The sequence below is a fragment of the Camarhynchus parvulus genome, chromosome 4, assembly GCF_901933205.1.
Source record: "Camarhynchus parvulus chromosome 4, STF_HiC, whole genome shotgun sequence".
NCBI classification, from domain to species: Eukaryota; Metazoa; Chordata; class Aves; order Passeriformes; family Thraupidae; genus Camarhynchus; species Camarhynchus parvulus.
Window position 1 is genome coordinate 3476060 of NC_044574.1, and position 22496 is coordinate 3498555.

Consider the following 22496-nt stretch of genomic DNA (forward strand, 5'->3'; position numbering starts at 1 on the left):
CTAACCTGGCCTTGGGCACTCCCAGGGATCCAGGGGCAGCCACATCTGCTCTGGGCACCCTGTGCCAGGGCCTCACCAGAAAGGCTGGGAAGAATTTTTTCCTAATATCTAATCCAAACCTGCTCTCTAGATGTGGCTGGTGCAATCCCTTCATGCCTGTGTGTCAAGAAACTGAAGAGTGTCCTCTCCTGACTTGCTTTTATCATTAACTCTTCCAAGTGGGAAAGATTATCCCTGTGATATTGCAAAAAAATGTCTTAGAGAAATAAGCAAGAGTGGATAATTTTCAGGCTTTTCTTCCTCCCTCCTTCATCCCCTATAACCCTTGCTTTAAAAATCAGACACAGCAACAATTTACAGCAACGTTTTAGACAGGTTTGTGCATGTATTTGGTACAAACAAACAAAAATATGTGCATTCTGTTTCATAGAGCTTACATCAATCTGGCAGAACCTGAAACACAAAACAGAAATATTCCGGCTAATAAATACATCTGGGGATGAAAAATAAAAATCTATACATAAAAAATTCCAACGTTCTGCTAAAGAAAATGTACACTTATATACACACTGTAAACAATAGTAATGCAACCCAGCTGCAGCCCAGCTCAGGCTGACAGGGACCTTCCTTCCCTCATGGACTTGGGAGAGTCCAGTGACACAAAATCTCATTTTCCACCCCCAACCCTTGGTTCCTTGCAGCAGCAAGGTCTGAGAATGCAATTGTGACAAGGAGCCAGTGCAATGAGGTGGGATCTGATGGATAACTGAGGTGCAGGTGCTTTGGGAAATGGCCTGCCTGGAAAACTTGCTGGAACAGGGCCATTCCTTCAGCTGGTCACACCCTTGTGGATCCAGGGAAATCTGTGGGATCGCACTGAATTTACCTCCTGAAAGTCTGAGCCCCTTTTTCCAAACTTGGGAGAGCTTGGAAATCAGGGGATTCAAGGAGAAATGCTCAATTCCAGACACTCAGGTCATATTTCATACAAGTTTTTCCTTCCTCCCTGCCAGCAAAGACAGCCCTGTCTCCTCTAAAGGAAGCTCTGCATGAGCAGCCTCAGAGTCCAGTCCTGGCACAGCTTCTGATGCAAGATGCCAAAGGAAAGCAGGGTGAAAACCAAGAATTTTGCCTGAATGCAGCACAGTAGAGCTCAAGGCTTTCCTGCAGCTCCTTCCAGGGCATCTCCTGGGGCCAGATGAAATACAGTGAGTAACTGAGCCAGAATTTGGGCATTCGTGTGTGTGTGTGTGATGTGTGTGCTTAAACTGACTTTATTTTCTCCCTTGTAGGTCTGTAAAGACTTGGGATGGAGAGGCAGCAAACCTCCAGACTAATCCTTTTTTCCTTCTCAAAAAGCTTTCAAGGAGCTGGAGGCTGTAAATATAAATATTTCAATATTGGGAAAAAAAAAAAGAAAAAGTATATTGAAAAGATCAGGGAGAAGTGTAAGCTGTAATACCAGCTCATTTGTGGGAACGCACTGCTTGCCAGCATTTGCTAAATGTTCATTCACAGAGGGATGTTTGCCCATTTGTAGGAGAATGTCTGGTATTTTGGGAATGACACATTTATATAAACACAGTGAAGTGTGTCTGTCTGTCTGTCTGTCTGTCTGGTCATGGGTATCCTCTCCCTGGTCCCTGCTCTGCCACATCCCCAGTGCTTCCCATCAGGATCCCCAAAACACCCAGGAAACCAGTGGCAGCTGCAGTCCTCACACTACAAAATGACTTTTTGTGCCACCCCATCATCACTGTAAGGTCTCAATTCCCTTCAAAGCCAAATAAACAGAGGGAAAAAAAAATTATTTCCCCCCAGAAGCTCCCATGGGGTGTTGGGAAGTCCCCTGCTTTGGCAGGGCAGAGCTGGCAACCTCAGGCTGGTTTTGCAGAGCTGGGGAATGTGCAGGTGGTTGTGAGTCTGAGTTCAGTGTAAGTGCTGGGATTTGCTGCTGGGACGAAAATATCTGGACAAAATCTGCTGGTATTTGTGCAATAATTGGTCCAGTTTGTCCTGCATCAAGTAAAGGGTGTTGAGACAGGGCCAACTCCAGATATCTTGTCCCAGTATGCACTGCACAAAAGAGTTAAAAAAAAAAAAATCCAACTTCCCTCCTGTTCTGTTCTCATTTAATGCAAATCAGAACATCAGAAAGAAAGGTGACATTCTCCTTGCTGTGCCTGGTAGCCTTTAATCTTCCTTTGGCAGCCACCCTTAGTGGGATGAGCTGGATGTGCTGCAGGCACTTCCATGAAAGGCTTCCATGAAAGGGTTTGAGGGGCACTGCTGATGCGGAGCAGTTTCCACCCAGGACACATTCAGTGCCATGTTTCTACCCCTCAGAACTTCCCATTCCTGTTCTTTAGTTCCCTGGCTTGAGGCACTTCCCCTCAGATCCCTCCTCTGCCTCCATCATCTACGTGTCTCCGCATGGCTTAACCTGATGGTCGCTCCTTGGGGCTCATTGTCTGGAATTTGATTAAACCACTCTGAATTTTGGAACCAGGGCCTGCAATCCACGGCCAAGCAGAGTTTGGGTGACCATTTCCTGAGCTGCCTGGTCAAGGTGGGCTTGCCATGGCTTCAGATCCTGGAGTCTCCTGGAGGAGGCCGTGGTGCCCTCCCGAGGGGTGCTCCACAGTCCCAGAGTGAAAAATCCACTTTAATTGTAATTTCTTTTGACACAACCAAGGCAATTGTTGGCAGCCACAAAAGTTTGATGCACGAAGCATGTGGGAAGTCCCTTGGGAGAAGGATCATGAGTATGACCCTGACTGGGGAGAGGATCCCTCTACTTTAGGGAGCTCCAACTGCACCTCAGCTCCAATTCAGCTTGGACCCTATGGGCAGTGGAAATACAAACTTCCAACCTCACCCATTCCACCTTTCCTGAGCCACAGCACAGGCTGGCTGAGGACCCACATTACAGAATCACAGAATCATTATGGTTGGAAAAGACCTCTTGGAATCCAACCATTAACCCAGCACCACCCATTCACCATTAAACCACCTCCTCCAGAGCCACATTCGCAGTCTTTTCAGCATTTCCAGGGATGGCGACTCCACCACTGCCCTGGGAAGCCTGGTCCAGTGCCTGGTCACCCTCTGAGTGAAGAAATTCTTCCTAATATCCAGCCTAAATCTTCCCTAGCACAACCTGAGGCCGTTTCCTGTTGTCCTGAGTGAAGCCCCTGGGATGCATTTTTTATCCTGCGTTTTTTGAGAAAAACAGCGAGAGCAAAGAAGGGGACAGGAAGGTTTGGGGGTGACTGACACCAAAAGGAGCTGGTTTCTCTGTGTGTCACAGATGGATGCTCACTAAAGCAAGGTGGGTTGCAAGTGTTTCACTGGAAAGTGAAATGCAAAATGCTTCACAGGATGGAATTAGAGGAGAGAGACCTGCACACCCCCTGCCAACAGTGCACACATCTGGAATACTCCTCTGGCCTAAAACCAGGTGATGTGGAAGGGCCAAAGCTGTGGCCACTGCAGAGATGATGACTGAGAGCTGGGATCCTTCCACCTTGCTTGGGAATACCCCAGTCTGCTCTCCCTCCAAAGCCAAGGCCTCATCTGGGTGTCCTGTTCAGGACCTCCAGGATCCCAACCCACCCACATAAAGGATCAGCTGCCAGCTCCTGCTTGGCAGGGTCCTTCCTGGCTGCTGCCTCTGGATGGAGACATGAGCACATGTACTAAGGCAGGGTTGGCAACTTTTGGGATTCAACCTTTCCATTAGGTTTCACTGTGGTGTTTTTAAGGCAAAGGAGACATCCTGGTTTCCCTTAATTGCACAGCTTCTTCCAAAGCCAAAGACAACCACCCACCAGAGGAGACAGCCCTTGCCCTAAGGTCATATCCACACCTTCTCCTCCTGCTGTGGCTTGTTAGAATGGGATACGCCATTGGCTCTAATTTGAGGAACCCATAACCCCACAGAAGAGGCTGAGCTCCGCGTGGGGGATGCTTGGATAACCTTTGGGCAACTGCATTTAATACCTGATCGCTGCTTCCAGCCTGCCTGACAGACCCACTGGTGGTATCCCTCCATGTTTCTTCTGGATACCTCTAAAGAAACCATTGACAGCTGCCCCAGAGGTCTCAAATATCTGTTTCTCTCAGCCCACAGCAGTCTGTTAAGTCATGGGTTTGGAAGTCGATGGTTTCTGTGAAATCATGAGGGATCCCAATTGAGACTGACTCCACCTCTGTCTTGTAGGTGGCCGTGGCCCCCCCTTTGCTGGATCCACCCCGGATTTTGTTGGAAAGGCTGTTCATCTTCTCCTTCAGCTGGGTGGACGCCGGCTTCTGGAAAGGCGTCAGCATCTTCCAGCCCTTGAAGCTGAGCGTTCGCCTCTTACTGCCCCTCTCCTGGAAGGAGGAGTTAAATATGAAGGAGCTGTTCAGGGTGTTAATCCTGGGCCGTAGGTCTGTCTCTGAGTCCTGCACTGAGCTGTTGACGGAGGCTCCTCTCCAGTGGTGGTCGTAGACCCTCCAGATGGGCCGGCGCCGCCGGCGGCACTGGCACTTGAGCAGCCGGATGAACGCGCGCTTGAACTCCTTGCTGGAGCACGGGTAGATGATGGGGTTCACGCAGCTGTTGAAGTATCCCAGCCAGAAGATGATCTTGAAGACGATTTCCGAGGGCTTCAGGGATGGGAAGAAAGAGCCTTGGGAGAGATTGAAAGGGACATGGTTAGAGGGAGTGGAAGGATGCGGCGGAGTAAGGCGATAAAGTGTCATGGCTTGACAAGGAAGTGAATTTTCTTGGGAAGTTATAGGCAAGCTTTGCTGGAACCAGTTCTCTGAGCTTCCTGGAGGATGGTTTCTCCTCCAGTAAACAGCCCAGGGACCTTTTATGTAGTGTCAGTCACAAAGCTGGTGGTCAATCCAGTCTGGAAGAGGGGAGATGTGTAGAAGAGGCTGATGGTGTGGTGGTGGTGAGACCCTGGGATATGTTTCCCAGAGAAATTGTGTCTCCTTACCCCTGGAACTGTCCAAGACCAGGTTGGATGGGGTTTGGAGCAACCTGGCCTAGCGGAATGTGCCTTTCAGGTAATTTACTGCCTCCAGACTTATGGACTTCAGCATAAAAGTACAGCCACAGCCCTGTCACTTGCACTGAGAGAAGAGCAACGCCCCTTCACCTCCTCCTCTCCTGTATTTTGGCCCATCAGTGTCACACACCCTCTGTTCAGATTCTGTGCTGATGCTAAGGGGGGGCTCAGATAATATCCACTGCCCCAAAGCTTGTCCTTGATACTTTAAAACACTTTTGTCCACCCAGCCCCTCCTTAGGTTTTTGCAGAGTTTCCCAGTGTTTTTCTCGGTGAAAGAGCTGGAGATATATTTTTGTTTGAGCCAGAAGATGTCAGTGTTGCTCCCACATGGCCTCAGAACAGCATTCCCCACTTGGATCTGAAATAACTTTCTGTTCAGCCTTAATTTCTTTTAATTTTAGCTCCAGATGACAAATCATGCCACCATGTGACTGAGAGTTAATTTGTATTTTAGTAAATAACATTAACTCCAGATATCATTATTATTTTCCCCTGCGCTCCTAAGCCTGGTGTCAAAACAGTAAAACAGGTGCCAGGAGCCAGAAATTCATGACTGACACTACATAAAAGCTCCCCAGGCTGTTTGCTGGAGGAAAACCATCCTCCAGGAAGCTCAGAGAACTGGTTCCAGCAAAGCTTTTGTACACCCATCCCTAAAAAGAGGAGAAATTTCAGCCAGACTCAACATTAGGTACGTGGGCAGCTCCATCACGGGTATGCGGGAGAACACAGACACATCCCAGCATTCTGGGCAGGCAAAGCAGATTAAATATCTGCTGAAGGCCCACCCAAGGCAGGCAGGAGCTCAGGCTGGCTGTCAGTGCGTGCTGAAGGGGGCATGGAATAAGGACAGTGAGCAGGAATGACATCTCTGTGCTGGGAAGACTTCCTGGAAATGAAGGCATTTGCAGCTGAATGAGCAGCCATGGTGGTGGCTTTGAATGGAGAAATGATCATGGAATCATGGAATGGTTTAGGTTGTGTCCCTGCCCATGGCAGAGAGTTTGGGTCATCTTGTCCCAAACTCCCTGCCATGGCAGGGACACCTTCCACTGTCCCAGGATGCTCCAAGCCCTGTCCAGCCTGGCCTTGGGCACTTCCAGGGATCCAGGGTCAGCCACAGCTGCTCTGGGCCTCCCCACCCTCACAGGGAACATTTCCTTCCCAATATCCCATCCATCCCTGCCCTCTGGCAGTCTGAAGCCATTCCCCCTTGTCCTGTCACTCCATGCCCCCATGAACAGTCTCTCTCCACCTTCCCTGTCAGCTCCCTTTAACACAGGGCTCAGTTCTGCAGAGGCAGTAAGTGACCCCACCCTGGTTGTTTCAGATAAAAGGAGTTTATTCTCCTGGGGACAGTGCTGAGATTTCCAGGTTGGCTCTGGGCTGCTGGAATCACCAGTTTTGATTTTAATCCCACCAGAAACACCTCCCCCAGTGACAGCCAGGAGCTCTGAACCACCCCAGTGCTGCTGGGGCCATCCCCCTTTGCCTTCCACACAACGTCTCCAGTCTTCATCCCACCAGGGCTTTGACCATCCCCCTTTTCCACTGTGCCCCCATCCCACCCCTCTGGACCTACAGGAACCATGGATGTGTCAGGAAATGGGACCTAGGAAGATGAAGGACTTCACTGAACATACAACTCTGCCTATTCCCTTGTCAGGGAGAGGTTTCCTGCCTCAGTTTCCCCACAGAGAAAGGGTTAATGACCAGGAACTCCCCACAGTGCTGCTGTGAGCCCTGTTTGCAGCGTGCTCTGGGTTCTCAGAGGAGCTGCAGCTCTGTGGAGCATTTTTTTTTTTAGCTTTGAGAGAGGAAAAGAAAACAAAAAACTATGGTAACAAAGCAAATAAAAGAAGGGTCTCTTTTTAAATTCAGCTGGTAATTACTGCTTGAGCCAGGCTACTTAAGAGAGTGGTGCTTGCCTAAACAGCCTGATGATTGCTAAAATAATAATTTCTATCTGATGTTTAGCAGTTCAGGGCACAATGCAGTTTCTGTACTATGTGCTTTGTCTTTTGTCTTTAGAAAACACAAATTGAAAAGGAAAAGAAGCTATGAATTCTCTGAATTTCAACTCTGGCTGGTTTTCACCCAGCGAGAACCTTGTGTACATATGAAGACAAGGGCTCCATTAGCATCCTCATTACCATGCAAATTAGCGTGCCCCTCGGAAGGGACGTGTCCTGAGTGCAGCACAGTTTCCTCATTTCCTCATCCTGGGATGGACAGAACTGGGCAGGGAATTCCCAGAACAGCTCCTCTGCACATGCTGGAGCATCAGAATCTTCTGATGGGCACCGGGAGGCTGAATATATGAGGATTTGAGAGTTCTTTTTAAGGAATGAGTAAAAAATCTAAGAAATCGGCTCTTGCTTTCATATATTCAAATACGCAACAACTTTGAGGAGTTTTGGGCTGGACTTTGTAGCATTTTCTATATGAATAGGTGAAAGTCATTACTGAGTGATGGACACTCAGGAAACACAGAAGGATGTGTCCAAGGTCCAGAAATGTGAGTAAAAAAATGAGGAATAGCAACACAGTGAAGCACCAGCACTTCAGCCTGTTATCTTGGTGTAAGAGCAATTTTTGGTGATCTGGTCCCAAAAGCATCAAGGCAACATCAAAGAACAGGAAACACAATTTCTGTAGGATCTGTCACAATCCAACAGGAAACCTGGTCTTGTTTAAAGAGGAATTTTTGCTGAGCACTCAAAATCAGCCCTCTGGGCTTCTCTCCTGGGCATCCAGCTCAACACCTCATGGGGTGAGGGAGGAGGAGATGGTGCCACCCACCTTAGGGACAACCATCAGGATTTATAATAAAAAATAATGCTGGGGTCTTAACAGTCCAAATGGGGACTTCATTCCTTCCATCATTTTATAAAAAGATTATCCCACATCTTGCAAGATCTGTCCTGTTGTACCCTAAATAACTCCTGTTGTAACCCTAAATAATTATCTTCAAGACCATTCAGAAATTAAGAAGGCTGCAGGTGAGCTCAGGAAAAGCCTCCTTGCAGCTTGCAAAGTGACTGAAGTTACAGACTAAACATGATCCGAAGATTGAACTTCAGTTTTTTGGTGATGCAGAAGTCAAGCCAATAAAGTATGTGCTCATACCATTTTTAAAAATTTTTTATTGTTACTTGTTAATGTGTTACTTGTTAATTTTTTTTTATTGTTACTTGTTAATGCTCATATTTGGGGAAAACCAAGCAGGTAAAAATCTCTGGAGCCATGGGCATAATTCCCAAAACTGTGATGCTCTGTGGTGGGTGGCAGTGGATGCAATTTGCCCTCCATGCATCCAAACACATTTCCCATTTTTTTTTAGGCTGTTTGAGCTAACACAATCTCATGATCTCTCCTCGCCTGCCCTTCTCCACCCTGCCTTCCCCATGACTCACTGGAAGGTGATATCACTTGGATTGTTCAGAGCTGCTGGTCCCAGTGTTCAGAGCTCAAAAAAATAAATCAAAACAAGGAAAAAAAAAAGATAAATGCACCAATGCAAATGGAGCCAGTCCAATCTAAATTCTGGCCCTGGCTCCCAGTGTACAGCCAGAATTCATGAGCAGGCTTAGCTGGCAAGGGCATCTTTGTTGTAAAAGGTCCCTCTTTGCAGCATGTCCTGAATAGTCCATGGAGCAGGAATGCTGCAGACATGGGAGAGGTGGGAAGAACAAAGGGACAAGTCCCAGTGCTGCCCCAAGTTGGAAATGCAAGGACCAGCAGGACTGCTCAACACTGATAAAGGTGTTGCTGTTGCTTGGTGTGGGCTTTGTATCAGGAATGGTCTTGCAAAAAAATAGCTTTTGGAGAGCTGGGTCTCCAGGTGTCATCACAGGAGAGGAGAGGGAAAACCTTCCACAGGAGGTGGCAGGTGAACAGCTAAGAAGAGGACATGGTTCATCTCACAGCAGGTTGCTCAGGTGTGGATGTCCCTGCAAGCAGGAGGAAAAAATTCATTGGCCAAACTCATGGAAAGTTAAAAAAAAAAAATTACCAATGTGTGAACCACTGTTTCTGAGCTAGGAAGCTCCAGAAATCCATCTGTAGGATTAGAGCTGTGGTGGGGACAGGTGTGCCATCACCTCAGCTTCTCCTGGATGTGCCTCAAAGGTTCAAGAGGGGATTGAGACCTGCCTAGGGAGGCATCAGAGCAGCAAGTCAGAAGAATTGCAGCTGACAGAGGAAAAGCCCCAGCATGGGAGGTACCACAGCTCCTCACTGGGGGTCCTCCTGGCCAAAGGAAGTCAGAGAATCATGGAATGGTTTGGGTTGGGAGGGATCATAAAGCCCATTTCATTACACACCTTCCACCATCCCAGGGTGCCCTGTCCATGCTGCCCTTGGGCACTTCCAGGGATCCAGGGGCAGCCACAGCTTCTCTGGGCACCCTGTGCCAGGGCCTCCCCACCCTCACACTCAAAAATCTTTCCCTCGTATCCAACCTAAATTGATCCTCACTCTGTTCATTCTTTTTTTTTTCTGACTCTCGCGAAGTAAATTAATTAAATCTGCTCCATAATAATCATGATCTGCCCCTTTCTGCTCAATCCCCAGCTTGCATCTCTCCTTGCCAGCTCCTTCCTGGGCCCCCAGGATGGACACCCTCCCTGCAGCAGCTGCCAAGCTGTGGGAGAAGGGCTGGATTTCAGCAAGGACTTCTCCCAGTGGTGGGACTCAGATTCTGACTGGTCCTTCCTGACCTTCTCCTCTGTTCTCTATCAACCACCTCCACTGGGTATTTGTAGGCATTTCAGGGTCCCTAGAGGGTTAACACCTCCTTGGTGTGTCTTGGAGTGGTCAGGGAGTTCACTGCCCTGCTAGGATGGATCCAAGAGCTGCTTGGCCTGGGGAGGAGGACAGCATGTTCACAGCCACTCCAGCATTTTCCCTGGAGGACGATGGCATTGGGATATCGGGTGGAATTCCTCAGGCCTGTCAGCCCTCCAGCCAACCCCATAAACAATGTCACAGATAAGCAGCAGCTTCCCCATGAAAGCCCCAATGAGCTGCCTGCTTGTCTCTCTGCTGCCTGTGAGTCCAACTTCTCCATCCTGGTCCGGCCCAAAGAGAAGCAGGGAGGAGCCACCACTCCCCTGACCACTGCTGACCTTCTAGGCAGTGTTTTGTCCCAGGTCATGGTTGAAGAGGTGCTCCTGGAGAGCCCCTGGCCATGCCAAACCTGGTGTGTGGGCCCTGCTGGGGAGGGAAGGGAAGCTTTAGGTGTGATGGAGGTCAGGGAAACTTTTATCTGGCAGATTGAAAAGGGAGGAGAAACCAGTTAAGGGCTCTGTAAAACACCAACAGTCTCAAGCAGGATCTCAAATTTGAGGTCTGGGTGTGGTTTGTTGTCGCCACATTTCTTTTCCCAGAGAAAAGCAAGGCACAGTTCTTCCCAAGAATATTTCTGAGATTCACATTCTCTGAACCTCAGAGAAAGGAAAAACACAATTCTTATCATTTGCTGTGCCTGTGTTTGTGCAAAATATGAAGATCATTTACCCAAAGTGATGGTGTTTTGTTTCCTTGGCCTATCAGGGCCTATCTCGGCTGACAGTCACAAGAGTCAGAGCGCTTGTGTGCAGAGTTGAGTACTTAGCAAATTCAGTTTAGATATAATGTAACATAATGTAATATCGTATAAAATAATATAGTATAATAAAGTAATTAATTAACCTTCTAATAAGATGGAATCAAATGCATCATTCTCTCCCCTTGTTGGGGATCCCTGCAAATATTATAGTTTGTGTGTCAGCAAGAGGAGGATAATGAATCAAAGCCTTGCTCTGGTCATTCACTGTCAAATTCATGGCCCCCAAACCTGTCTCCCAGCATTTAGGGGTATGGTCCTGGTGATGTCCCCAAAACTATTCTCTAAGGTGCTGCACATCCGTAGGACTTTGACCAAAATTGCCCTTTATTCCCCTCAAATATTGGAGATGATCTCAGAGTAATCCTGGGAATTTGGACCACTGGTGGGAGTAATTGATGTGAGGGTGTTTATGAGGCATCAAATTTCCTGAAAATTGTGGCTTTTGTGTGAATCACCTGACTGAGTTCAGGCACCGGAGCAGGTCCTGGGGCTCCTTTAGAGGGCAGATTTTGTGATGAGAGTGGGGTGATCCATCCCATCCTGAGTGTAAGTCACTAGGCAGATGGATCACAGTGGGTTTCAGATGACTGGACTCAGACTCCTGATGGATTTCACCCTCAATGTCACGATCATCTGGTGGTCTGATGCTCTCTGAGAAGTTGCCAAAGCTTCCCATGCACCAGTTTCTCCCTTGTGTGGGACAGGACTTTGATCACAAGGAGAATTTCACCAGTGGAAGGCCAAGTGAAAAGCCACACAGGTTCCTCTACACTGAAGCCACCCAGGTTCCTCTACACTGTTCCCTGACAGAAACTTCACAACTAATTTCAAGAATTGTGAATACTGCTAATTTGCTTAGCGTGGCCCAGCCAGACCTCTCCAGATAAATTTGGTCCAGGGAACAAACCCATCCTCAAAAAAAAAAATAAAAGGAATTGACTTTGCAGCCCCCCAACATTGCCCCAGCAGCCGCTGCTCCCTTAACCACCTCCAGATGCCCTGGTGCCACATCACAGGGCAGGGAATGCAAAGTTTCTGCTCCACCCTGCAGATCCAGGCTGGTGGGCTGCCACACAGCCCCCCTGCTCTGCCAGAGATCCTGAACTTCACAAGGCAGGAATTATGCTGCAGGACCACGGGGGCACTGCATGGGGCACAAGACAGGCTTTAGGCAAGATCCTGTGAAGTGCTTGTGAAGTATTTGCTCTGCTTTGCTCTACAGATCTTGCTCCAGGGGCTTGAGATCATAAACTGGCTTTTTTTCCTTTTTTTATTTTTTTTATTTTTTATTTTTTTTTTACAGTATAGCTGCTTGTAGTTAGTTTGATTCCTGAGCAAGTTGTAGCTAAACTTTGTAATTTGCTGAATATTACTGGGAATGTGCTTTTTTGGTATGAGGTGAGGGGGACTTAGAGTTTTAAAGTGTAGTAATATATATGAAACAAAATAGAAGTTTTAGAACAGAAACCAGTTATTCTTCTTTACCTTGTTACTTCTTCTTCATAAATTTAAGTAATATTTTGTAATTAGACAAAAAAGTCCGCATTGAAGACTTCAAGGAATTAGTTATTAAGTTAAAAGTAAAAATAATTTATGTGCCATTTCTTAATTAAATAGTTTAACCTTAAAGGACTTTATAAGAAAAAAATAATTAACCATTTTGTACCTTGTTAATAAAAAACTACAGAACTCACTGCTGTGAAAGTATAACATAGATAAGAAATAATAAACACCTAAGTCTAAACACAAACTATCATCTCAAGCACCTTCAATCCCAACCTCAACAAAAGTAAAAAAAATAAAAAAACCAACAAGGGGATACAAAAAATGTTCAATCATACAGTCACAGAATGGTTTGGGTTTGAAAGGACCTGAAAGATCATTTAAGTTTCATCTTCCTATAGCCCAGGTGGCTCCAAGCCCTGTCCAGCCTGGCCTTGGGCACTTCCAGGGATCCAGGGGCAGCCACAGCTGCTCTGGGCACCCTGTGCCAGGGCCTGACCACCCTCAGAGGGAAGAATTTCTTTTAATACCCCATTTAAACCTACTCTCTTTCAATGTGAATCCATCTCCCTTTTCCTGTCACTCCACGATTTTGTAAATAACCTCTCCATCTTGTATCCAAATCCTTTCATATGCCATCCCTCTTGGGAGGGCACTGACCCTTCACCTGGGGGCTCACAGCTGAAATCATCATCAGCAAATCCCCAGAATGTCATTTCATCCATTGCATCCTCCTTCCAAAGACCTGGATGTCCCATGCACAAAACCTTCTTGCCCTGCAAGGAATACACCACATTACATCTTTCATGAGGGATCTCTGAAGAAAAATGTCATGTTTTAAACGAAGGAATAACTCAGGAATTGTGGCCTGGTACTGCAGAGGGGTTGATTCCAAGGTCCGTAAGGAGAAACTGTACCTGCAGCACACAGTGGATACCACCAAAACAAGCCCTGAGTGGTGCATCTTGTCTGACTGGATTTCTCCAAGGTTTTCCATATGGTTTTCCACAGTCTCCTGGAGAAACTGATGCACTTTGGTCTGGAAAAATGGTCTGTGCAGTGGGTGGGGAACTGGCTGACAGGGGACACCCTGGGAGAGGTGGTAAAAAGCTTCTTCCTGAAGAGGCAACCTGTCACCAGTGGGATTGATATCATTCCCAACGCTGTTTAACATCTCCTAAGTGAGCTGGATGATGGGATCAGGTGTAGCCTGGTGGATTTTCCTGATAATACTGATGCCTAGTGAAGGCTGACCTAGAAAGGAGACTAGATGGAGTTAAAGAATGAAGCAGGGATTTATGAGGAGGCCTCAATGGATGCACCTTGGGCAGCACAAGAGCCCAGCCAGGGCTGCACCCAAGATGAATCAGAATGGTCCCAAAATGCTCGACCGGTCACGGGGTCTCTCACTTTTATAAGTTCTGCTCCATTTGCATATTGGAGTTAATTGTCCAAATACAGCTTTAGGATATGGAGTCCCATCCTTCCTGTTTTTCTCTCTTCAGCCCACGTTGTTTGTGCTCTTGGGCCTGAGATTTGGATCATTTGTCCTTGGTCCCCAGCTGGAGCAGGAATTGGTTTGTCCCCCTGCTCTGTGCAGAGAGCTCACCATCCCCTCATATGAAACCCAGACCCACACACTAAAGCAACGCAGAATCTAAAAAACATAAAAGCCAAAACCTGAGGCATCAATACCAAACAGAATGAGAAAATGGACACTTCAGGAGTGGGGGCCACACTGCAGGAAGACCTGCATCAACATAAGCATCACCAGCAGAGATGGAGAAGTTGTGCCACTCTACTCAGTGTGTTCAGTTTTGGTCCCCACCAGGGAAAAAAGATGTGGGCAGGCTGGAGAGGGTCCAGAGAATGGCCAGGATGATGATCCAAGCACTGGGAAGCTGCCGTGTGAGGAAAAGCTGAGAGAACTGAGCTTGCTAAGTTCTTGAGAAAAGAAGGCTGAGGGGGAGGTTTTGTCTCAAAGAAATTGTGGCTCCCTTTTTACAAGGAGTCACCTGGAAAAGATGAGGGGTCATGGGTACAAGTTATTCCTGGGGATATTTCTATTGCACACAATTTTTCACCATGACAACCATCAGCCATCAGAATAATTTACCCAGGGAAGTGGTGGATTCCACTTTTAGGACTCAGCTGGACATGATGCTGGACCATGTGCAGATTGTGCTTTTGCCAAGAAAAGTCGGACCAGATGGTCCTTCAGGTCCCTTCTAACCTGATATTCTGTGATTCCATGGGTTTTTCCTGCTTCTTGAGCTCTAACAGGAGCTCTGTGGACTCTACTCAGGCAGAGGGAAGGGAGAGAAATTCTGACACCAGACCTGGGCTTGGATACTGCATACCAAACTATGTAACAAATCTTTTAAATAAGGCAATGCTTTCATGACAGAATCACAGAATGGTTTAGGTTGGAAGGGACCTTGAGGACTATCTAATTCCAACCCATACCCTCAAATCATTCTGCTCCATCCAACTCACTTCAGCACTGCCCTGGAATTGCCTTTTTAGCTCCTCCAAGAAGGCCCAAGAAGGATAGCAGATTCAGGACACAGATAGTGCTGAATAAAGCATGGTCAACAGGAAGATGGGCTTTGAAATTAATCACAAAATTAAAAGGAAGATGAAGATGTAGGCGTTTGACATCTGACTTTTAGTACAGACTCCCTTAAAGGTAATATTTTTGCAGTGTTCCTTATGCTTGGGAAAGATATATGTGTGTTCAACTGCCTGCTCCTTGATTCACAAATAATAGCCTGACTCCAGCCCCAGAGGGGAGCTTAAAACAAATCTTAGAATCATGAGACTCAGCAAAAGGACATAAATAAAATTAGTGAAAAAAAAAAAGACAAAACTGACCAGTCTGGCAAATCCAAAGGGAATTATCAGGAAGGTTTTTATTTACCAGATGCAAATGAAGAAAAAAAAAAAGAGTCTCCTGAGAGAAGGAAAAAGGCAGGGCAACCGAGCTGCACGTCAAGAGCTCTTGTCTTGCTGTCTGGGCAGGAAGGGGATCCATGTGCTGATGTTGGATTGAGCACGGCTGAGATCCGTGCTGGGATGGCTCACCAGGGGAAACACACTCGGGGCAGCCTTTAAAAAGAAAATTTCCATCTGGCTCGGGATCTGAACGAACACAATGGCCTTGTGGGGTTGCTAAGCTCCCTCCAGGGCAGTGCAGAGCTTGCTCAGAGAGGAGCATTCCCGGGGCTCTCCGTGCTCCAAACTGGAGCATCCTGAGCTTGTGCTGTGCCTGAGCCTGGGAATCTCTTTCCTGAGCACACCGTGGGGAAGCACAGCCAGGCTGAACTGGTTGGAGAAAGGAAACATTTACAGACAAGCTGACTTGCTGCCATCTCAGCAGGAATAAGCCAGAGGTAGAATGTCTCATGGGCAGAAGTCCAACAATAGGCATTGATTTTACAGGGGCAGTGATAAGATGAGGGGAAATGTTCTTGAACTGAAAGAGGAGGGATTTAGATGAGTTACCAGGAAGAAATTTTTTGCTCAGAAGGTGGGGAGACTCTGGAACCACTTGCTCAGAGAAGCTGTGGCTGCTCCTTCCCTGGAAGTGTCCAAGGCCAGGTTGGACAGGGCCGGGAGCAAACTGGGATCGTGGAAGGTGTCCCTGGCCATGGCCAGGATTGGAATGAGATCTTTAAGGTCCCTTCCAACCCAACCCATTCCATGATTCCACGACAATCTGTTAATCCTCAAATTTTCTTGCTGGCTGGCTCCCTTACATTCTAGTTTTCCATGAGTCATTTACCAGGCCTTCATGGACTGTCAAGATCTGGAGAGCACAGTTTTGGAATTACAGTTCCAGACTACTCCTTGCATTTATTGACAGTAGTGCTTCGTGGTGAGCCCTTCAGTTGCCTTCTGCTGTTCAACTCCTCTTAACACCTTCCTTAAACTTCCCTTCGCAAGGAACTGTTGTTCTTTGGTGGCTTCTCAAATACAAGTCTGGCTTTCACTCACCTCCAAGATAAAATGTCCCTTTTCTACCAAGATGCCCCCTCCACTCTGCTCAGAAACATGGGGAATGTGTATTTTTTCCCAAATGAAAAGGTAAGCTTGGGAAATCCTGTGGAAAAGGAATGGAGGGGAATGATTCTCAAGCAAGCCATCCAAGTCTTGGAAAAGCCACTGTGTTTGCTGGGTTGGGCCCAAGACTACTCTTTGTTTTTCCAACTCAGAAGTTCTTTTCTCTGCACTTGGTTTTCTAAGAATGTGAACTCACCCGCCCCGTCCTGTTTACAAGCTCGTAAATATGTAGATCAGATTTGGCTGCAGGGTAGGCCTTGGAAGGGCTGAATCCTGCTGGGAACACATGGCATTTTATGTTCAGTGAGGCCAGATCTGCACTACACAGAGGAAAAAGCCAATTTTTCATTGGGACCAACCCAGCTCAGGGGAAAAAAATTGTACCCAGTGCAAAATGCGCAAATCCCGACTTCAGTTTGAAGCTCGGGGTGAGCAGAACTCACTGGGGTGGCTGAGTGTGGCCAGCACCCCAACAGAGGTGACCCCAATGGTCTGGAAGGACCCTACAGTGAGCCACAGTGGTGGCTGATGGCTGGGAATGCTGGGGAGAAGGTTGGGATGTCAGCGTTGGGAAACCGCGATACCGAGAGGAAGTGTGGGAGCTTCCTCGGCACATTTCCACCGTGCCAGCCCCCAGGGCTTTTCTGTTTGTACCAGAACTGGGCAGACAGGACGTCACTGGAGCCTGGCACTGCAGCCCATGTCCCCTCCCAACACTGCCAGCTGTGATGGATGCTGGACAGCGTCCTCCAGAGAGCCGCGCCGTGGCGTCACGGAGGAAAGGGTGGGGGTAAACAAAAAGGACGGGGGAGGTGGGTATTTTCAGCTCTGACGAAAAATTGTGCCTGGCTTCGCAGGCTCAGGAGGGGTTATTCAAGATCAGCCAGCCAGCTTCTTATTTCTTTTCAGGCTTGGAGGGGAAAATCCTCCAACGCCTGCCCTGTTTCCGCACTCGGCTCCAAGGCACAGCCCTTTTGGCTTTACTTTGCATGGAAAAATCCACGGTTTCTCATTGCTCACTTTCTCTTTCTTGGTGTTTTTTCCTGTGATAAGAAGGGAAACTTAAAACCCCAAACCATATTTCCGTCTTTTGCCCCAACCTGGAAATATTCAGGGGAGATAGCAAAGAGTTGGTCTATCTCTCCCCAGCCCTGAAAGACATTTTTCAGCTGATATGAAGCTCTAAACACATTGCACTTCAAAAAGAGACATTTTTCCCCCCCCCTCTCAGGAAACAATGGGTCAGTGGAACTGAGCTCCAAAAATATATCAGGAGTGGTGAGATAACAACATCCTCATCACTCCCAACAGTTCCTGAAGCCCTTAACTTGAAGGGATAAATTCTCCTGTTAAATGCTGCACTGATTGCCTGTGAAGGACCCCTCTTACATCTGTCTGATGTGACCACAGAATCATGGAATGGTTTGGGTTTGAAGGGACCTTAAAGACCATCTCATTCCAATCCCCTGTCGTGGGCAGGGATGGCACCACTGGAGCAGGTTGCTCTTCTCTGGTTATTCAGCAATGATGCACTTAAGCCAAGTATTTTGACACAAAAATTGGCTGCCTGGTTGTCTTTTCCAAAGAGCTGAGCCTAGAACAAGCAGAGAGATGATGCTGGGAAGGACCAAGAAAGGTGGGAGCAGATGAACCATTACCTCACAGTGGTTTTGTACAACCACTGGGGAGTTACAGTGTACAGCCACGGGGAGTTTTAAGGAGGTATTTCGGGAGAGGGAATGCAAAAACCATGCTGCATTTGCCTGGTTTAAATGCCTGCACAGGGCAATGGGATCTCTGCTGAGGAGAGAAGAGTGTCTCAAAGTGTCTCATTATGATAATGAGGCCCTCTCTCCACTGACATGCTTCCTGCTCCACCTCAGCCATATCCCTATTTATTTTTTAATTTCTGAACCTGAAGGGAAAGGATGAAGATTTGCATTTCATTTTCGTGGCACTTTGAGTACTGCCCATGAGATTCTGTCTGCCTCTCTTCCACCTTTTCCTTGGATAAACTTAAGTCTCTTTGCTCCCATGCTCAGAAATATCAGACATGGCACATGGGGTACTCTCCCTGCCTTGATTCCCAATTAGTTCTTGGATATTCAAATTTTGCACGTTTACTTCTCATTCCAGGCAAGTGACTCAGATAGGCTTTCAAACTCTCCCTTGAGAAAGTGCTGCTTTTGTGGGCAGCCCTTATCAAGAAGGGAATCACCCCAGGAAATTATTATCCTCTCTTTTTTCCATCATCACCAAGTAGTTCCTGACTTGCCAGCTCCCCCTTCGGTCACTCTGATGTGTTCCTGTTTCAAGGGAACAAAAAACTCACGCCACGTATGACTGGCTCTGCTTGTGCACTTCCTCCAGTAGTGCTGTCTAAAACCTGGGGGGACACTGGGGGGACACGGGGGGGGTCCCAGCTGGTCCCCAGTGTGTCTTGGTCACAAGATCTTAGAGCAGAGCTGTTCAGCCCCCTCTCTGTGTGATGAATTTAAGGCTAGCTTAGGAGATTCTGCTCTTGCTGTGAGGCAGGACTGAGCTTGCCTTCAATGCAGATCCCCTACAAATTTCCTCCAGATATCCAAAAAGAGCAGATTCCCTGGCAGCTAAAGCCATCTGGCTCAGACAACACCCCTGACCTGCTTCTTTGATATTATCAACCTGTTCATAATTAAATATTCTGTACTACTGTGTGAAGCTGAGCCATGTGATGATCCCTGATGTAAAGGTTGCGGCACAGATTTTAGAGGTTGTTACGCACTGAACTCTGACTAAACTCACGGGCATTAAGCATGAAAATATCTTCTGGACATGAGAGTTCCCAGCATCAACCCCAGTACTGAATCTATTAGCAATAATGTCAGTTCTGGGTCAGTATTTGTGCTCATCCTGAGCAGTAGCACGTGTGAATATTTTGGTTAAATGATTCATTGGAGGAACGTTTTTTCCTTCCAGGAACAAGTGGATGACTTGCTCTTACAGTCAACCTCCCTCACAGAATGGCTGTCAGGGCTGTTGGCAAAAAGACAGGTGTGATTCACCTAGGAGCAACATGCCACAGAGAATTTATAAAAATAACTCATGCTCAGATCATAAAATGCCAAGAAATGGGAGCAGGTGAGCCAGACCAAGAAAGAGTGAAGAATTGAGGTTACTCATATGGAAAATCACATCCTTTTCTGTGCCCACAGAGCAGAAAGGAGACAGGAAATGCTCAGAGAAGCTCTACAAGGCAACACAAAGGTCTGGAAAACTAAACTTAGGCCATGAGATTAAAGGGTTTTGATGTATTTGCATTACCCAGGAGAAACTGAAGTGATTTGCTCACACTTCATGGTAAAATACAAGAGAAGCTGTTCCTTCAGCAAACATATCTTTAATCTAGCCAAGAGTGGTAGAAAAATTTAATGTCTTGAAGTTCTAGCTAGATAAATTTACTCTGGGAAGCAAGCAGCCATTTGTAATAGCAAGGATATAAAACAATTGGAAAAAAACATAATTGGAGGCAGGGATTCTCCGTTATTTGCAGTCCTGAGTTAATGCTGAGTGTCTCTTCAGGGAGAAAACTTGTCTTTGAGTTATGGGGGAGCTGAAAAATTATTGAATGAGGTGCTGAGGGCTGCAGGTGTCTGTGAATCACTGCAGACAGTCAGAGAAATCCCTCCAAACCTTGGAATTCCATCCCAAAACGTGGTGGGTCTCGAATATAAAAGAGTTGTAAAAATTATCCTGACACAGAGAATTTCAGACATGACAAGGGCAAGAACTATTTAAGAAACTGCTTGTCTGCTCCAGAAACTGCTTTAATTAGGAATAGCAGTGACCTTTATTCCCTGCTGTAAGATCTTTCCGTATGTTCCACACGTGTGCTCTGATGTCTGCATTTCTATGCATTCCATTGCACTTGGAGGCACTGACAGTGAGTGTCAGGGGGTTTAATTTGAGCATAATGAAGGTTTTGCTTGTTGGGGGATCGTGTCAGCATTTAATTAATTACAATGAACTACACAGTTGATATTTGAGAGCAGCGCTCTCACGTCCAGACTTAACATCCTTTGGTGCACCAATAATTACCCAGAGCAAACAAAGCTGGGAAGAAACGAGCACTGCAGAGGCCTTTCTGGGCCCCTCCTCACAAAGAAAGCTGCTGCCACTCGCTGACACAGGTGTCAAGGTCTGCAAGGACCTCGTGAGTGCCATGAGCAGGGCCCTGAGCCAGCTGTGAGCAGTCATTCGGGTCCCAGCAACATTAAAACTCCATTTATTTTTTGTGCTGCTGAGGAAATCAATGTGTGACATTCAGAGTGATGGATATTTGGAAGAATATCCTCTCTTTTTTTGGTGGGGAGGTCCTGGCAGAGGTTGCCCAGACAAGCTGTGGCTGCCCTGGACCCCTGGAAGTGCCCAAGGCCAGGCTGCACAGGGCTTGGAGCAACCTGGGACAGTGGAAGGTGGGTGGCAGGGGGTGGAACTGGATGATTTTGAGGTCCTTTCCAACCCAAACCATCCTGTGGTGATTCTGTGAGATGCTGAAACTGCCCTGCAGCTCTGAGGACAGCTGTGGGGAGCAGCCTGGGCTGTCCTCATGGTGTTGGATATCTGACTGCTGATACTGCTGGGACACACAGCTCACCTGGGAATGGTTCTAAGGACCCCCCAAGGAGCTGGAAAAGCAGATGTGTTAATGGAAAACATCATGAAAAAGAGCTTTTCTATTAACATGCCTTTCTCCTGATGTGTGAGGTTTCCCCTCTCAATCCAGCAGAATATGGATAACCAAGATCAAGAGAAGGAAAAACCCTCAAACAACCAAAAAACTTATTATAAATAAACATCTCCCTTCCCCTTCTCACACCTAATGCTTTCTCTGGGGACACTTTTTGAAGACTCCCATCAGAATATTCTCTGTTCCCTGTCAGGCCAAGGAAGCAGCACCTGCCAGTGACCCTTTCCTGTGCTTTCCTCCCTGTGGTGACACTTCACTCTCAGGGACAGGTGACAAAGAGCACAAGCTTATCCCTGGCCATGCCCCAAAGAGGAAAATCAACCCCAGGGCAGCCCTGCCTGCAAGCAGTTGGCAAACCCTGCAACTGGAGCCCTGCAAGCTCCAGCACTGGGGGCTGGGAGCTTTTCCATCCCAGTGCTGCCATCACCAGCTCTGCTTCTCCTGAAGGTGGGATGGGGATCACCTTGTTTCTCCACTCCCTCCTCAAGATTCCTCTCCCTGAGGTGTCCCCTCTGTGACTCAGATGGGGTGAACATCCCCTGGACCTCTCGCTGCTAGGTGCAAGGGAAATCCTTGAGGGATGGTTCTTTCCAAACCTGGCTGCTCTCCTCAGTCAGACTGGAGAGCTGGAGCTGCTCCACTTTCCCAAAATAAAATTAATATTCAGAAAATAATGAAATACAAATGTATCTCTGATGAACTGGCCAGGATGCCAATTATGAGATACAGAAGAGATGGGCTAAAAGCCTGAGTGTGAAGGTGGGAAAGCAGTCCCTGGGAAGCAGGTCAGCACAAGGCTAGGAGAGACAGGGATGGCTCTTTTTCAGGAAATATCTTCACAAGCACTGCAGGCCAACAAACACACACATTCCTCAGTGCCAGCTCTCCAGCTGGAGCTGCAGTGCCAGACTCATCCTGGATGGCTGGAAAGGGGACACACGAGGCCCTGAGAAACCACACAGATTGCTGGAACCCTGGCTGCTGAGAATTTCAGACTTTCTGTGCTGCCAGGAGCTGACCCACAGGAGAACACTGCATTTGACCTGAGGCCATGGAGAAACTTCCAAAATGGAATAATGGAACTGGGATTGTGGGTATGGAGTTTGAATAGAACCATGTAACTGGTTCGAAAACTTAGAGTTTAAGGTTTTAGGATACAGTAATATATATAAAGCAAGATGGAGGTTTTAGGGTGGAGGCTGGTCCTTCTTCACCTTCTTTTCCATGGGTTTGGGTGGTTTTGTGTAATTGGATAAAAAAGTCCCCATTGCAGGCCATGGGTGGTTGGGTTAAAACTAAAAATAATTTAGGTGTCATTCCTTAATTGGACAGTTTATCCTTAAAAGACCTTGTAGAAAGAGAGAGAGGGCTCCATTTTTAGTTTGTTAGAGTGAAGTGCTGCAGAACTCAGGGTTTTTGAGACTGTGGCAGAGATAAGAACTAACAAACAACAGGCTGCTGAGCTGAGGAGCCACCTGCAGCTCTGAGGGGCTTTCAAAGCCTGGCCTGGCCTTGTGTCCCTGCTGTC

General features: G+C 47.3%; 1 protein-coding gene across 2 annotated transcripts in view; it reads right to left on the reverse strand.

Annotated features, from left to right (window-relative positions):
• Positions 1-370: 370 nt before the first annotated feature.
• Positions 371-22496, reverse strand: part of ADRA1D (adrenoceptor alpha 1D) — a 43989-nt gene continuing 21863 nt past the window's right edge. Inside the window, exons 2-3 of one of the 2 annotated variants that reach the window (XR_004060686.1) lie at positions 4003-4673; positions 371-453 (exon numbers count right to left, since the gene is read on the reverse strand). Coding sequence is in view for 1 of the 2 variants with exons in the window: in XM_030947636.1 (XP_030803496.1) it covers positions 4105-4673 (569 nt within the window). In the remaining variant the exon portion in view is untranslated. Of the gene's footprint in view, positions 454-3630; positions 4674-22496 lie in introns of those variants that run through there. The other variant, XM_030947636.1, reaches the window with a different exon arrangement.